We start from the raw sequence: 16889 nt of genomic DNA, 5'->3' as shown, positions 1-16889 counted from the left end.
CCCCTGTGTTTCGTTTCCAGGGTATTCACATTTTACAAATAGTAACAAAACTGAGCTGGCCAGAACCACTGCTCCCTACTGCTCCCTTTCTGCAACTCCCTGCGAAAGCTTTAGAGTTAATTGTAGCGGAAAACTTAAACCAACTGCGTTGCGTTGCGTAAAGCGGGGTCAGCTAAAACAGAAATTCATTAAAACTTTGCATTGTGCTCGAAAATTACCCAACCAACCAACCAACAACTGCTGCTACTGCTGTTGGAACCAGCTAAGGCAACATTAAGTACTGGCTTATTGCAAACTAATTTGTCCAGGGTGATTTGGCCAAGAGAGAGAGAGAGATTTTTCTGCGAGGGGAGAAAGTTTCGGCTTGCCCCTCATCCTGACAGTGTCGCTGATGACGCGACAAAATCCAATTAATACGCTAGACAAATAAAATGCTGGGGAAATGGCTGGGATCTAGGATCTCCTCTAGAAGAGGGTGGCATTTCGGAGCGTTTAGATAAAGCAATAACCAAATGTGTCTACGAACAAACACACGCGACTCTGCATAACATTTTTGTCCCTTTTTCGGGTTAGTCAAACTTCAGGCGGCACACACTATATCTCAATATGTGTATATATACTTTGTGGTTCTGCTTGGGGTCCTCTTCAGTCCTTGTCGCCATGTCTGGCATATGTGTCCTTTGCCGGAAATGTATTTGTGTATGTGCCAGAGCCACGCGCTTTGTTTACTCAAGTTAACCAGAAAGTTTTCTTTAAGATTTACGCTTAAGTTATACGTGATAAAACTTTTATCACTATGACTTGTTCGCCTCGCCCTTCCCATATTTCTGTTAGTGTCTGCGGCTTTGATAGAGTGCTTAGCGGTGGCAGACGATGAAGAGATTTGCCGGCTAATTGTTCAGTCGATATTAACCGATATTGGATATATATGAAATGGCTCGGGAGAGTGCAGCCAATAAGCGTCAGCAGTGGAGGATGCAACCCCTAAGCTGGAATTCTTAATCTTTTGCTTTTTGTTGTTTCCATTTGGGAGTGAAGACAGCCAAGGGGCTGATTCCGTATGCTTGGCATGTCACAAAATTCAGTGTTTATATTTGTTTAAGTTTATTGAACAGCTGAAAACGCTACACAGAGAGGAAAGTGTGTGACTAACATTAATACCAGACTGTTTTCAGAGGTGAGAAGTACCTAAAGCCTGAAAGCAGGCTAAAATTCAGAACATTATTACATTTCTTTTACCCCCAGAACTAATTACCTAATATCAACAACTTTATGTTCTATTTCTCCCAGTGCAAAAAAAAGGGGCTTCTCTCCAAGAGAAAACTGGAAGTTACTTGAGTACTTTGATGGCAGCAGCTTATATCATCGCAGTTCTGCGAGGGGGCGAAACTTTTATTAACATAAACTATGAGCCAAGGCAGCCCTGCTTCTCGAGGGCATAAATTTCACTTGGAGTTGGCGCACAACTTCGGGCAGTATATCTATTTAAGGAGAACTATGGATATGGACTCACCGTTATGGCTATGTCGTGGCTGGCGTCGCATGTGTCCAGCTTGCGGCGGAAGCGGAGCACCGTGTGCGTGGCGTTCTCGTAGCCCAGCATCAGCATATAATCCTGCGAGGGATCCACCACCGGCTCGGGGTCTCCATTCCTTGTGACGTGTCGATCCTGTAATTAAATGCAGCGAAAGCGAACGGGGATTAATGAATGGGTAAAATGGCGAGAAAAAGGTGGGAAAAATGCTTAATTTACTCAGTGTTTTCTCGCTACTTTCAGGCGATTCTCCCGGCTCAGTTTCGAATTCGTATTCGTTTTCGTTTACGGTTTGTGTGCGAATTCGGACATATTTTCATGTCATTAAAGAAGGAAGCTTCCCCAGTTGTTATTGCTGACCCCGACCCCCCCGCAAGGACTCAACTTTCCCAGCATGTGAGCAGCTCTCAAGTTTTTCCCAGTCTCTGCTGCTGTTGCTCTTATTTTTCTGGCAGTTTTTCCGTAAAAACAATTTAAATTTTGCACCCAGTCCCTCCCTGCACTTTTGGCTTTTCCAAGTGTTTTGACAGAGTTGCCAAGTTTAAAGTTGCATAAGTAGTTCTGCCCAGGCCAGGCCAAGTATGGAGCGTAGGAGCAAACCCTTTTTTTGGTTTAAAAATACAAAAATTTCCTCCAGAAAGCTCCTTGCTCCCCGACCTGCTTTCTTCTCCAGTGCTTTTGCACATGTCGGCCTGGCCGTCGAACACAGAAGCCAGATATCCCAGATATCCGTGGGTGTATGTAAATTCTTATACATATAACAACATGACCCCTGTCTGCCGCCTGCTCAATATTTGGGAAATGTTCTCTCAGCTTGTTGTGGCTGAGTGCCGGCTCCTGGGCTGGATAGGTGCCCGGGTAAAAGGATTCGGCTTTTCATATTGGCAGTTGACTGCAAATGGGCGTTATGGCTGTCAGAGTCCTCTGCCTCCGCCTCCTTACCCGGCCTTCCCAGCTTTCCGGCCCTCTTCATCTTTTTGTTGTTTGGCAAAAATTTTGATGATGTTGCCAAAGTCAAAAGTGAAGTGGCAAGGGCTGGGAGATGGGGCTTTGTTCCTTCTCCTTGTGCTCCTTCCGTAATTGAAGCTGATGGAATTCAGAGGGGAGGTGGAGTTGTCTTCGAAGTAGATTTTTCCAAACATTTTATTGATTTCATTATTTTATATGGAAATAGACTGGATGCAGAAAGCTTTTTCGAAAACTCACTTTTGCTTTGCTTCTGCTAAAATATTTACAGACTGAGTCTGGGTTTCACTTTGATCGAAATCGATTTGAATAAGGAACTATTTTTCAGCAAAAGAATATTTTAAGGAAACTTCTTCATTTAAATTGAATAAATATATACTATAAATACTCTTTTATATTTCTAAATATTTTTAAATTATATATCTTTTTTTAAGCTCTTATACTTCCTTTTCACCTGAAAATCTTTACCTTTCCTAGGAAAACTCACTTCAATCTCAAGCACAATATGAAATATTCCTAAAAATAATTTGTGTGAAAAATACATTTGATATCTGTGAGAAAATTCATTTGATCTCCTCTTTCCATTTGATAATTTCGCTCTATTCATCTAGGAAATGGCGCCCTTTATCATTTGCAATGAAAAGCGCGCAGCTGATGGTCAGTTTTCCGTGTTCTCTCTCTAAATACATATATTTCTATATCTTTATACACAATGTTCCCTCCGCCACCTGAACATTTGATTTATCTGCGCTAATGCTCCATCTTTTATCACACTTAACGGGATGTGCACTTTCCCAAGCTGTGTTTTCCGGCTGACAGATTATGGCGCATAGAAAAAAGTTATCCATCTGTCCTTTTTCCAGCTTCAGCTCCTGCTCCTGCTCCTACTCCTGCTCCTGCTCCTCACCGCATCTCATCTTGTTGGGGATAGCAAAATGAGCGTTTTCCATCATCTAATTACAACGAAATTTCCCACTCGCACACACACACGCACACACACCTGAGGCTGTTGCAATTAATTTGGGCCAATTTATATCATCTGGATGCCGGGGCTGCGTGTTGTTGCCGACCGAGAGACGGACGGACAGAATTACATGCCGGCATTTCATTAATCATATCTCAGGCTCCACGCTCTCTGCGCCATTTGCCATTTTAGTTAGCTAATTAAAAGTTTTTTCCTCCTGCGCTGTCTCGCTCTGTCGCTTTGTTTCAGTGGCGAAACATTTAACATAAATTTTGGTTGTAAATTTGTAGAAATATTTTCCATCTATGGCGGAGATAATTGTCCCGCTTTCCCGCCTGTTTTTTTTTTTTTTAGGCAAAGAGGAGGCTTCATAATCTGGAAACGCATAATTCAAGATCGCAGGCGCGCAGTTCCCGTTTCCCGTTTGCGCCTGTTTTGCACAGTTTCCCTTTTAATTTCACATTATCAACGCTCGCACACACATACACCTAGAATTACATATACACACACATAGACCCACCTTGACATGTTTCTCGCTTATCTAGAAAAAAGAGAGACAGAAGAGAGCGGGGCGAAAGAGACAGTGCGAGAACTGACGGAAATTAAATATACGCGCTGCAATGTTGCAAGCACCAACATGAACGAACAGGAACGAACACGAAGCGACGTTATCAAAATCTGCGTGTGCGTGGGCGTGGCTAAAAAGGGGCCGCCGGATGAGGGTGGGGGAGGCGACCACCCCCGGGGTCGTTGGGGGGGGTAATTATGCAAAAAGGGAAGGCGCATAAATTTGCAATATTCTTGGAGCTGCTCTCAAATGCCAACGACGTTTAAACTGCTCACAACTTTTTTTTTGTATTTTATAGGTGGTGTGTGTGTGTGAGTGTGCGGGTGTCTCTGTGTGCGTGAGGTGCAAAGAAGAAGCAGAAATGTCGCCTGGAAGGAAACTCTAGCCGTTAAGTGCGGTACATTAGCTTTCCCATCAAGTTTGTGATAATCTAAAGATTTCGTTTGAAAACGAAAGGATAATGGAGATTTCTAGGCTGACAACAAACTCTGGTAAATAAACTTTAAGTTACAATTGCCTTTGAGGCTTTTTATTTGTTTAAATAACAAAGGAAGTAAAAATATATCTATCTTACATCCTTTTGTTGCAGCAAATGTTTCTTTATTTTATAAACATGTTAATCAATCATTGAAATTTAACTATTGTTTAAATAATTGAATATTGCTTCTCTTCCTGCCATATTTCCAACACTTCCCGTAGGGTATTCCCCGGGGAACTGCTTTAAATGGTTGCCGTCGCTGGCACTTGCCTTTTAAGTTGCATGCCACGTTGACTCCGCTCTCTTGTTGTACTTGTCGCGGGTCCTTGACGCTGCGTCCTGCTGTCGCCCACTCACCTGGCCCGGCAGGACCTCCTCCGCAGCCACGCCATTTCCCATTTCCCTCATTCCCTCATTCCCTCCATCCGGAGATCCCGTTCTCGTTGCCGTTGTCAACGCACACGTTTTTTTAATTGCTGAAATTTTATCACACCTTCATGGTTCGCAGGACTCGTAAATTGTAATCCTTGCGCTGCGCTCGACGCCTGGCGAGTCGGCTTCAGCCTGAGCTTCAGCAGGACTACTTCTGCTCGAGCAGACAGCTCCTTGCCCTGGTTTGGCCTTTTTGCGATGTTGTCATTAACGTCGCTGCCTCTTAAGCATTTAATAGCCTTGTCAAGACTTTAATGCCTTTTAGCCGGAGCCCCGGCTCCTCCTAATATGTATGTGTGTGCGGCGTTGGTGGGCGGGGGGAAATCAATAAAAGCAGCGCACAAATTAAGCACCTTTTGAGCTTTAGCCCCCACCCCCCCGCTGCCAGTTGGTTTACTTTGCTTTTCCAGGCCGCAACGTGAATTTAATAGGATTATGCAGCAAGGATGTTGGCAGGAGCGCAGGGCAAGGACAAGGGGTCCCAACTTATGCAAAGCCCTACCACTCAGTGTCACTGCATTCGCTGAAAACCCCTTTTCACAAGCCTAATTGTCCTGATTTTCGCCTGATGGAAACTTTTCACACTCTCTACTCTCCGTTCCGCCCCCAAAGTTTTGTTATGCCAAAAACAAACTTCGGCAATTTATGATAATTCAACGTCAGCTGGGACAGTTCAGTGAAGTACATACTCGCACACTCGGGGGTAACCATCATCAGGACTCAGACTCAAGTCAGCTGAGCTGAGACGAGCTGACAGCTGGCCAAGGCAGAAGTGGAGGCAACGGCAAAGGTCTTAAAATATGCTCCAAGCACACATTAAACTTATTGCCAGGACCTCACCACTCCACTACACTACACTCCACTAATGCCGGGCATCGTGTACAGATTTGCTCCGGAGAGCAGGGCGAACAGCGAAAGGGTTGGTTCTACACCCACTCCACCCCCACCCACACATATCACACAAATATCAAAATGTTAGCTCTCCTATCGGTATATATCCAGAGTCGTACTAATATGTGCCGGGGCGGAGAGTTGCCAGCAAAGTTCGCTATGATGAAGGTTTGCAGTTTCCGACAGGTCTCCATGATTTAGATGGAGCGAACTCTGGGGAGTGGCTGGCGATGGAAAAACAAAGGTATTGAAAAGTCTGGGAAGGAATAGGATTTTCAGAGTTGCCAAAGGAATTTCTTGTTAGATTTTAAATCATTTAAAAATATGTCTTCAAGTAAGCTTCAGAGATTTCTTAGTGTTTTATTGCCACAGGAATATGTTGTTATATTTTATACTATTTAATATTTTCTTTAAGAAAGCTTTAAATATTTAATATATTTTCCGAAAATTCTCTTTAATTAATTTCAAGCCCTAAGATCCTAAGATCCCTTCCAAGAACTATTCAAGCTCACCTCGCTGACACGCCTCTTCCTGCTGGCAACTGTCTTAGCTATCTATTGCCATTTGCCAGTGCCAAAATTGTATGCAGCATCCATGCTCTCCCTACTCCCGCATCCTGTTAAGTTGGTGGCATTGTAAATTGTTTTCCTGTGCACTGCTTGTCCTTCCTTTCCTGCTCCGTTTCCTTGCCTGCCAGCCTGCACTTGATGTACTATATATGGCGAAGGAGCTCCGCACTTCCCGCTCTTGTTTTGGCTTAGGAATTGATGGCGTCGCCGTCGTTTGATGCCTTATGTACATTTGATTACGTATACGCTGTGTTGCCTGCCTATTTGCCTGCAGGAGTGCACAAAGTCTGCGAGTCTGTGTGTGTGTGTGTGCGAGAGCCGAGTATTTCGCCAAAAAGAGAGCGCGCCTCGGGGCAAAGTCATCAAGACACACAAAATCCCCATCTCCACCGAACCCAGTACCAAATCCAACCCAACCAATTTCAGTACCAAGTCCCCCGCTTCCTCTCTCTCTCTCTCTCAGTACTCAGTCCCTTCTCATGATGAGCAACATCCTTGCGCAGGATATGGAGGCGGGGCACCTTACTGATGATATTGGCATTGGCAGGCAACGTCAGTTGGCTTAAATTACCGCTGCGAGCAAGTATATCAATTAATATAGTTAAAGTGGATTCGAGGAGTGATGAGGAGGAGCCCACTGAGGGCTTGGCTTTGGATTGAAGTCCCAGCCAAAAACCGAAGGAGCTTGTATCCTTCAGAGCCAGAGTGCTCTCCAATACCAGGACTTGGGCAAATTAAATCGCCTGCAGTTTGCTTTAGAGCCATACTCTGTCCGTTCAACTGTCAGGACTCATCTTCGAGAGCTGCGTGTGTTTGCCTAACCCTAGACTTTGGCCAGCTTTCTACATAAGCAGCATATATATGCAGACACTGCAAATTGCCAGTTAATATTTTATGAAATCAAACAGCAACAAATTGTGCAATGCAATGCAACTTGGCTGGCTGGGCCCCTCCTACTCCTCCTCCTTCGATCTGCGATTGTAAACATTGCATAGTTTCGGGCGAGAGAATCCCTCATTTATCTCCAGCCAATCAACAAGCATCCTCCCTCAGAACCCACCCAGGCACCACCCAGACCATTTCAATCTATGCCCGCCTCCTCTCCATTCATGCAGATAAAAGGCATTTTATTAAAATTGAAATTGCCCAACAGACTTTTGGCTTTTATTTTAGATTAAATATCAATCACTTTGCCTTGTCCGGTCGCTGTGGCAATTTGTATACCAGCGGCGAGGGCGTGAAGGAAGAGTGAATGACAGCAATTGAACGAGTTAAATGTTCTTCAATGGCTGCATTACATTAAAACGTCCACAGATTATTGCCCGGCACTAAGGCTGTGCTATATATAGTATATATAAATTAGTCCTTGTGCCATTTGTCAGCCCCCTGCCCGATATATCCCCGACATTCCATTGATAACTGTTAAATCCATTGATGAATTAAGCAGCGCTGGACAGCCGCACACAAAAAGTGGCATATTAAAATGATTAAAAACATTCTGAATCCGGGCGAGGGGATAGAGAATGGAACGTGGCGGAATGAAATGCAGTTGCAGACAATCAAAATCAAAGTGGAACACGGGGCACACAGAAAAACCCGACATCCGGATTAATTGAATTGAACAGTGGATATAAACACAACATAACTAGTTATGGTTTATAGAACTCAAAACATCATAGAACAACATTTTAGTGAAGCTAAATATTTTAAATAAGATATTTAAATTGATGTGATATCTCTAACTATTTCACAAAATATTTCATATAGTATCTAATAGTACCTACAACACTTTTAAGCCAACTTTTAGATACCTTTCTCGATAGATTTCCAAACCCCAGCGGTTTCTGCACCACCTCTGATATCTTCTATACTTCCAATTAAATCCAAGTAAAAGACCCAGCCAGTTAAGCTCTAATAAAATTATTGGCATAATATCAAAAATGTTGCATTTAATGGGCGAAAAAGGCAAGATAATTTCATTGTTGTTCTAACCCCTAATTGGACAACGGCACTCATCAAAGGGATTCTTTAATTTCGAAAGTCAACGCTTGTTTAATTTTCCACTTCTGGGGCCCGGGCAGAGAGCTCCCCCATTGTTTTTTAGCACTCTCAGCGGCAATCTCAGCTGCTTGGCCCCGAGGGGGAACTTGATTTGCCCATTTGCATTAAACAATTTCTCGAAACTCTGGCAACTCGTAACAGGGCTGTCCATAATACAGAAAGGGTGCTGGGGGAATGGCACTACCACTGGCAACCCCTTTAACTAGTGCGCTCAATTAATGTCATGTACACAACCCACTTAGCTAGTCCCCACTGTACTGCGGCGTCATCATCAATGTGACATACATATCAAAAAGGCAAATTCAATTAACAAACTTTGCACGTCACTCAAAATTAACTCTAGGGCGTTCAGCCAGACACTCCACTGGGGCGGGCTCCCCTTACCATTCCCTTAAAGCCCTAACCACCCCTTGTTGACAAATACCACAAAAAAGAATTTATATAAAAAAGACAGAGAATTATGAGCAGAAACAAAGAGTGGGAAATGGGAAGTGAACATTTTTTTATATATCGCTTTCAATTGTCCGAGAGTGTGCCGCCCAAACGCTGTTGGTTCTCTGCCGCTGGCCACGCCCACTCGTCTGCAGATGTGGATGCAAAGCGGATGCGGATGCGAATGCTGATGATAGCACTCTGCTGCCACTGCCACTGCTGCTGTTGCTGTTGCTGCTTTCGAGGGGCGGGGCTGGCAGGGATAGCCCAACGCATTATACAATAATGCGTTTTTATAGTAAAATGAAATTATAAAGACGAAAAATTGTATTTGTCATATTGTTAAGCTGACGCCTGTCACTTTTTGTCAGTGCTTGTGGCTGTCCTTTTGCTACGCAGCAAGGATAATGGCTAAGGGGTGGATTTTGCATGGTAAATCCCATCAAGGGATGTGGAGAGTTGGACTAAAAATACTGGGACATGTGTCTTTTGCTTAAATTTAATCCCTAAGATTAATATATAAAAATAATGTATAAGAAGTTTAATATTAAGAAAACTGTTTACCTATTTATTTAATATATCTTTTCCATTACCTACAGGGTGCCCTCTTCGTTCATCACCCAATCCATCCTTTTCCAGTGACAATCTCGTTGGGTTTGAACATTGAAACCACTTTTTAAATGCGATCCGTAACGGCTGCCATCGAAATCTGTTGAATGTGTCTCACACGCAGACAGGCGAACCCGAAAAACTAAAAGCAAATTCAAATAAATTCCCAATCCCCTTGTGCATTTTTAGCTCTTCGGCCTGCTTTGTGTGGGTGAGAGAGAGGACTCAGGACTCAGGACCCAGGACCCAGGACTCGGGACTCGGGGATGATGGGTCGTGGCATGGGGCTGCCTGTCTACGTGTCGGTTAGCATAAAGGAGATGGGGCGGTTTTTTTCGGGGGGGGGGGGGGGGGGGGGGGGGGAGAGATCGGACGACTGCCCTTAAGGGCTGCATTTATGACACTCCATTTGTCAAGCGAATGAACGGCGGCTGAATGAGACGAAACGAACCAAACGGAATGGATGGAAGTGAAATCGAATGAAAGTGTGTGAAACCGAGAGCCGGAATTGAGGGATTGGCATCGAGATGTGTGTGTGTGTCCTGGATGTCCTTGGCGTCGTCCTGGCTCCCAGCTCTTGTCTCCATTCTACTGACTCTGCGAATTCAATTGCGCTTTGGTTTCCAATCTCCCCCCCTAAAATCCTCAAACTCCATTCTCAGCTCCTGACAGCTGCCGCTCCCCGCCGCCCCTCGTCATCAACGTCATCATCATCATCAGGATCCGCCTGCCTGACAGGAGTGTGTTTTGTTTGAAAAATTTTGCATTTCGCCGCTGACTTGAAATCGCCTGACATTGACGTTTATTAAGCGTTTTTGACACTTTCTGTGCGCCGCCACTAGAGAGTTATCTCAGAAAAATGAACTTCCACTTATCCCTCGCACCACTTAACCACTCAATGTCAGTGGCAGATTGAGGATTGCCAGGGACGCCGGGATTATATATACACATATAGCCTCCGGAACACTTTTCAGCTATTTAATATTTGTGCAAAAATTTTATTTTAATGAGTCTGGCATTCCTCCCGCATATTTGCACCCCTTTGCGGCAGCTGCTCCTTTTTTTTTTTGTTGGGACTCAGTCAGCTGCTGCTGGTGACTTTTTGTTTTGGGAGTTTTGATAAACTGTCAGGCTTGAGGGTCGTTCCGAGGGGAGACACATGGGTCTTTGCACTGTAATAAATGCGCCATTCGGAGGAAAACGAGTTAACGCAAATTAAAAACAACCAAGATCTGTGATAGCAACTTCTGGGGGAACTTTTCCCCAAGTATTTCCTCGACGCCTGCCGCTCCATCACGTTATTTTATGTCTGCAGGAAAAATTGCTCATTTCCCGAAAAAAATGCGCAGGAAAATCCTTTTCCTAATTACTTGTCCACTTGCGTGCTCCGCCTCGTCCTCCGCTGCGTCCAATTTAGGCAGCTTCCCTTTGCCAGTTAAGGTCCCTTCCGCCTTTCGTCTATTATTAAGGCCATAAATCCATGATCGCTTTGATATGAGGCCGAGGTCTCTACGTTTATTTTTTTTTACTCGCTCCTCACAAAATGCCCCCAAAAACGTGCCGAGATGCCGAGAGCCCTTCGGCCTGTTTCCAATTTCAGAGGGAAATGTGTACAAAAGTTCGGGTTGGGGGTGGAAGATAAAAAATGTAAATATCATTGTTTGCGTCATAGTCCAGGGCGGAGGCGGGGGCGGGGGCTTAATGGTCGGTGGACTGGGGGTGTTTGGCAGCCAAAAGGCGAATCCAGAATCCAGGATCCTGAATCCTGAGTCCCCCCCGAAAAAAAGGTTAACAACGACATTGGCATTGTTTTCACTGCCGGCAAGTAAGAGCCACAGAGAGAAGGAGACTGGGAAAACACGTTTCGTTTCGTTTCGTTTCCTTTTTTTTTTTTTTTTTTTGCATCCCCCTACCCCTTCCACCGAGTGTTGCCTGATTTTTGACAAGTTTGCAAAAGGTTTTCCCCTGCGGCCCCAGGGGAATGAACACCTTATCACCAACTTATTGCATCCGCCGGCAACAATTTCAAGAGTCTCGGCCTTGTTTGTGTCTGCATGTATAAGGTATATACACATTTATACATATATAAAGTTATGCCGAGAGTGGAAAGCGCTTTTCCCCTTTCTGGACAAGGGTTTCCCATACACTTTGTGTTGTTGGTTCCTGTTCTGTGCCCGCCGGCGGATACGTAAAACGTTTTAATTACATTTGTATGTTAAAACTTCAATTGACGCAGGCATCGCCGGGGTGCCCCAAGCCTCTACTCCCCCTTACTACCACCCCCCAATCATCCCCCGGCGGTCGCTCAAACATTTCGTTGCCGCAAACGCTTTTGAACTTTAAACGGGGTTGCGGGAGTCCTTGCAGTCCTTACGGCATGTGTTTGCGTGGGAGTGTCTGAGTGGCCGATTAGGATATAACTAGATTCCATTTGCCGGCGAGTTTCGAGTTTTTGATGAAGGTAAACGAATACATTACCCTGTAGCTAAGCGCTGGGCGGGGCCTGTGTACTTTTGTGCAGAATGTAAACAATGGAAATTAATGTCAAAAGTCAACCAGGGGAGTTTGCAATTATATTTGGCAATGGAAATATTCGCAGAATACCAGAGGGTAAGGTGGGGTTAATCGATTATTTATAGTTGGCGCTTTATTTAGATAGGATTTAATTTAATATTTGTGGAGAAGGAATTTAATTAAACGATAAAATTGGGGAATTATATTATATTTTTCAAGTCAATTAAACTTTTTCTTCTTTTAATTTACAGCAGCAGGTATTTTATTTCTTAAGAAACTTTTAACATGCCTTTAAAATCTCTCATATTTTATAATATTTATAATTAAAAGTACTCTCCTTTACAGGGTATCTTCCCCATCGTTTCCTAGCTTAGCTTTCCTTGCCTTTTCTGGCTTTTGTTTTTATTTTGTCTAACCCCCAATTTAATTTAACTAAACTGTCAAATCAAAAGCTCAAGGCAAACACACACACAGAAAGCAAAAGAGATGGAGAATTAACCAGGCGCTTAAAGCCAGCCAAGAGTCTGGGAGCTCCGGTCGGGTAAGGATCCTTAGCCATAGGAGCCGCAGTCCCCCAAGGAGCGAAGGAGCCAAGACAGCCCAGAGCAGGAAGCAGATGTGGATGTGAATGTGGAAATGTGGAAATGGAAGCGGAGGGAAAGCTGTCAACCTAAGCGGCTAACACTTGTGTGTGTCAATTTTATTTGATGAAAATACAAACACAAACAGAGGCAGATAGAGCCAGACATGATAGAATTATACAAGGTAGTCCACTCGACTGCCGAAGTCGTTCGGGTTTTGGTCCATTAATGTCAGTGCATGGCCTGCTTGTCGAACTGAAAGGTTGTGTGTGGACGGTTTTTTTTTTTCAGAGCTTTAACCCTTAAGTGGCCAAGAAAAAAATTACATTTACATGAGGTTTCGCATGGAGGTCTGATGAAACCATCATCGACATTTAAAAACAAAATAAATCAACTCGAATTTATATTTATTATTTTATTATATGTATTATTATTTATTATTTATTTTAAGATACGCATATACTTTGGAATTAAGAGCTTAAACAAGAGAATGGCTGTTAAACAACAAAAACAAAGAATTATGTCAAATTCAAAACTTATAAATATAAAATTATAAACAATACAACTCTTGTCATAACTAAGGAAACTTTTAGCCCCATGCACCGTGTACGGGTTAATCGAAGCACTATGTTGCCATTTCACTCACACTAACTATTGAATGCTATTTCACTCGCACTTACATCAGGGGACTATGATTTTGCCGAGTGGACTACCTTGTATAATTCTATCATGGAGCCAGATAGGGGGAAGCTGGCTTGTTGCTATTTGTAGAGCGTCCTGATTGCTGTCGCAGGCCAGTGAGGCAACCAGTCAGGACACTCCGGGCCAGCTGCCATCCAGCCAGCCTGCTCTTGTGGTCCCCTTTTAGGGCCAAGTGTTATCGGTAAACAAATAAAAAAATACAGAATGAAGAAGAGCACAGCCCATGGCCGTCTGTGTGTTTACTTAAGGGATAATTTTCCACACACACACACACACAATGCCACTCACTCCATTGTTCGAGAGCAATTCCCCAATCTTAATTCACTCAAATTCGATTATTGCTCCGTGCACTTTTGGGCTCTGAGGTTAAAATAAACTTTCCAGCCAAGAAGTCATTTATTTCCACGTTTAAATGGCAGGAGCAGCAACTTTGTGGGGTGGTCGGAAAAGCGGAGGAAAAGCGAGGAAAGTACCAGCAATCAGCAACAAGGCAACAATAACAATAATGGCGGGAAAATAAGAGAGCTAGAAGGAATTGTTTGGGGAATTGAAAGCAGCACGAGTGCAGGCAAGTGCAGGATATAAGATCAGGGGATAAACCCAAGCCAGCGATTTGACTTTCCTGGCCGGGATTAACAGAAATTAGTAATGCCCTATGATAATCCCACTGAAAAGTATCCCATTTCCCCTCTCAAACTTTTAATCGAATCGCCAGAGTGTTGAAGAATCAAAGCCTCCGTATAACGAGGAGGCAATCTTCCAGGATTAAAGGGAATTACTTGGGTCCGAGGCAGTGAAGGATGGAACCTGGTATCCCGGACAAATCAACTTTTATCTGGGTGACTTCACTTTCAATATCCGGACGTCTTCCAATTACATTTTTTTTTTTGCCGGAATTATTGTTATTTATCAGCAATTATTTAGGCACATCTGCTATCTGCAGCAACCACACTCCAGAGAATCCAAAAAAACACCAGAGACTCTCCCGCACACCCCATCACGGCCGCAATTTCACACATCCCCCAGTTGCTACCTGGCCTGAGCCAGGCCAACTCATTGCCAGATTAACTCAATTGCCTCGAACGAACGCGGAAGTGTAGCGATCCATCCCCCAGCACAGACCAACCCTCGACCGGTCGAGCTGTATCTGTTTAAATTCTACTTTTGTGTCCTTGTAACCGGCGTGATGTTATTCCTGTGAGTCATTCCGCCCGAAAAGTCGTAGAACTCGCTTTGGTTTCATTCGGTGTTTCGGTGTTTTGGTGCTCACCTTGCCACAAGCACTCAGGCTCAAGCTCACAGGACCCATGACGCAGGACACGCACATACACACACACACACTCGCCTGCGGAGAGCAATAAAATAAAAATTGAAAACACAAAGGATTTATAGCTCCAATAGGTTTTCAAGGAGCCTTCAAAAGCTCAGTACAATTGCTATGAGGGCTACAAAGCCTGAACCCCAGCTCAGGCAGTACTGCTGCTCTCAGCTTTCAGGCCAAGCGAATAGAATTTTTGGAAGGAAAATGATTGCGGGGAAACGACTAAGAGATACTGTAAGAATATCCTATTATTGTGGAGTTCAATAAGCGCTTCTAAGTGCTTGATTTTAGGTTTAGTTAACTGGGAATTAAATTAAATTGAACTAATTAATCCTTAATCCTTGAACATCTACTCAGCAAATATACCCTTTCCTGCACCCTTTGTTCTTTACAGGGTGCTCTCACACACACACATACTATATATATAAATATATATAAAAGGAGATATATTTTAGCAGCCATTTCATTGTTTATGTGCCTGGGTGTGTCCCTGTCTGTCTGTCTGTCCCTCTCCACGGGTTTGTCTGTCGGTGGGCATATGGCGCCCACAGATTTAACTTCTCTGATTATTTTTCCACTTCCTGCTGCCATTCCCCCTCCCTCGACCCTCACCTATATGCTACCCGCTCTCTACCTTTTTCGCCCAATTTTTACATTGATTGAAGTATTTTCCGTTTTGTCGGCTTTCGCACGCCTTGGGCCATGTGGCTTACGGATTTGGATTTGGCTTTGGCTTTGTCTGCCTTTTAGACACATGCAAAACAAACACAGGAGCAGAGGTGGCAATAAAGGGGGCAGGGGGGGTAGAGAAAGGACTTTCATCCTTCGTTGAAGGTGTAAATAAATATGCTGGGAATTCGTCAGGCAGCAGCTAGCTGGAAAAGTTTTGCTTTGTTTTGCGACTTTAATGAGACGGAAGCAGCTTTGGATTCTCCGAAAAGGGAAATGTATATATAAAGTGGAGGAAAGCCGCTTTGAAGACCTGTCCTGCTCATTGAAGTCCCTATTTTTTGGATTTTCCTTTGAGCTGATTTGGGCTACTTCTCCCCCTCCTGAAGAACAATATAAAAAAGTTGAAGCTGTTGGTGAAATAAAAATGAAATTACTTAAAATTTGTCACAATAAGCTGGTGCTGAGGCCGCCTCTCGTTTTCTAGCCACGATGTTTGCCTTTCTGGCTTTTCCTTTCGTCCCTTTGCTACAATATTTTCTTCTCTGTTTTTTTTTTTCTTGTTGTATTATTAAAATTGTTTCAAATTGCGAGGGACGACGAACCTCTAATAGCTCGGCGGCAACAACAAAACACTCTAATGGACCATATTGTGCGTTTGGTTTTTCATTTTTATTGCGAATTTAGGCATCATTAGTTACGGTTTTTTAATAAAAGGCCAACAACGGCAGCCCACGACGATGTGGGCAAAGTTTGATTTGTGTGCATTTTGACCGCCTTAAGTGCGCCTCCGGGTGCCATTGTCTCGCTCGATGTGGTCAAGCTTTGTTTGACTTGAAGCGGCAAGGCGTTCTTTCTTTATTTCTTATATATATTTTTTTGTATTTTTGTGGGGGGAAAACTTTGACGAAAAAGTTGAAAAATAAAAACTTTTCTTCGGAGGCATTTGTCCGAGGCAAATGGACAAATGTTCGAGCATTAGCCAAAGCTGTTGAGCCCCTGCCCTACCCTCATCTTGTTCAATCGAGACCTTGCTTGGATTTCTAATTAATTTTCCATACCAAATAACCCGAATGCCAGGGCATATTTCCAGCGCCCTAATCGTGTCCCCGACATGCCATTATTATCAGAGGGCCGTACATCAGAAATACTTATGCAAATAACTCAGAGGCTTTGGCTTTCAATCCCCGGCACTTGTCTCCAAGCGGATCGGAGGAGACGGAGTCCCCAATCTGTGGCACTTTAACACCTACCTAAGCGGTCTCCGATGGAGTCTGAACTGGAGAGAAAAACGAAATAAAACTACCGACTGATGACTGGCCCGGCCATCATTTTTCATGCTAAGCTCCAACGTCAGCCATTTGGTTTATGGCCTTAATCCTTTTCTACATAAATGAGACTCATACCCGTGCACACACCCGTAGCTGTGGCCATACCCAACCCAGCTCACCGAATGCCACGCATTTCATCATTAGTCAGCGGACGTTAATGCCCAGTTCCAGATACCAGATCCCCAGTTCCCGTTCGCAGTTCCCGGTGCCCGGTGCCCGGTTGCCAGCTCCCTGTCTCCGGCTACTGGGCTTCGGCGAGGGATTTAC

General features: G+C 44.0%; 1 protein-coding gene across 1 annotated transcript in view; it reads right to left on the bottom strand.

Annotated features, from left to right (window-relative positions):
* The window catches only part of olf413 (DBH like monooxygenase olf413), a 136291-nt gene that overhangs the window by 44483 nt on the left and 74919 nt on the right, over positions 1–16889 (bottom strand). Inside the window, exon 4 of the mRNA XM_017175464.3 lies at positions 1514–1669. Within this exon, the coding sequence (XP_017030953.1) occupies positions 1514–1669 (156 nt within the window). The remainder of the gene's footprint in view (positions 1–1513; positions 1670–16889) is intronic.

Source organism: Drosophila kikkawai, chromosome 3L, assembly GCF_030179895.1.
Source record: "Drosophila kikkawai strain 14028-0561.14 chromosome 3L, DkikHiC1v2, whole genome shotgun sequence".
Classification (NCBI taxonomy): Eukaryota; Metazoa; Arthropoda; class Insecta; order Diptera; family Drosophilidae; genus Drosophila; species Drosophila kikkawai.
This window is presented reverse-complemented; position numbering and strand designations above follow the sequence as displayed.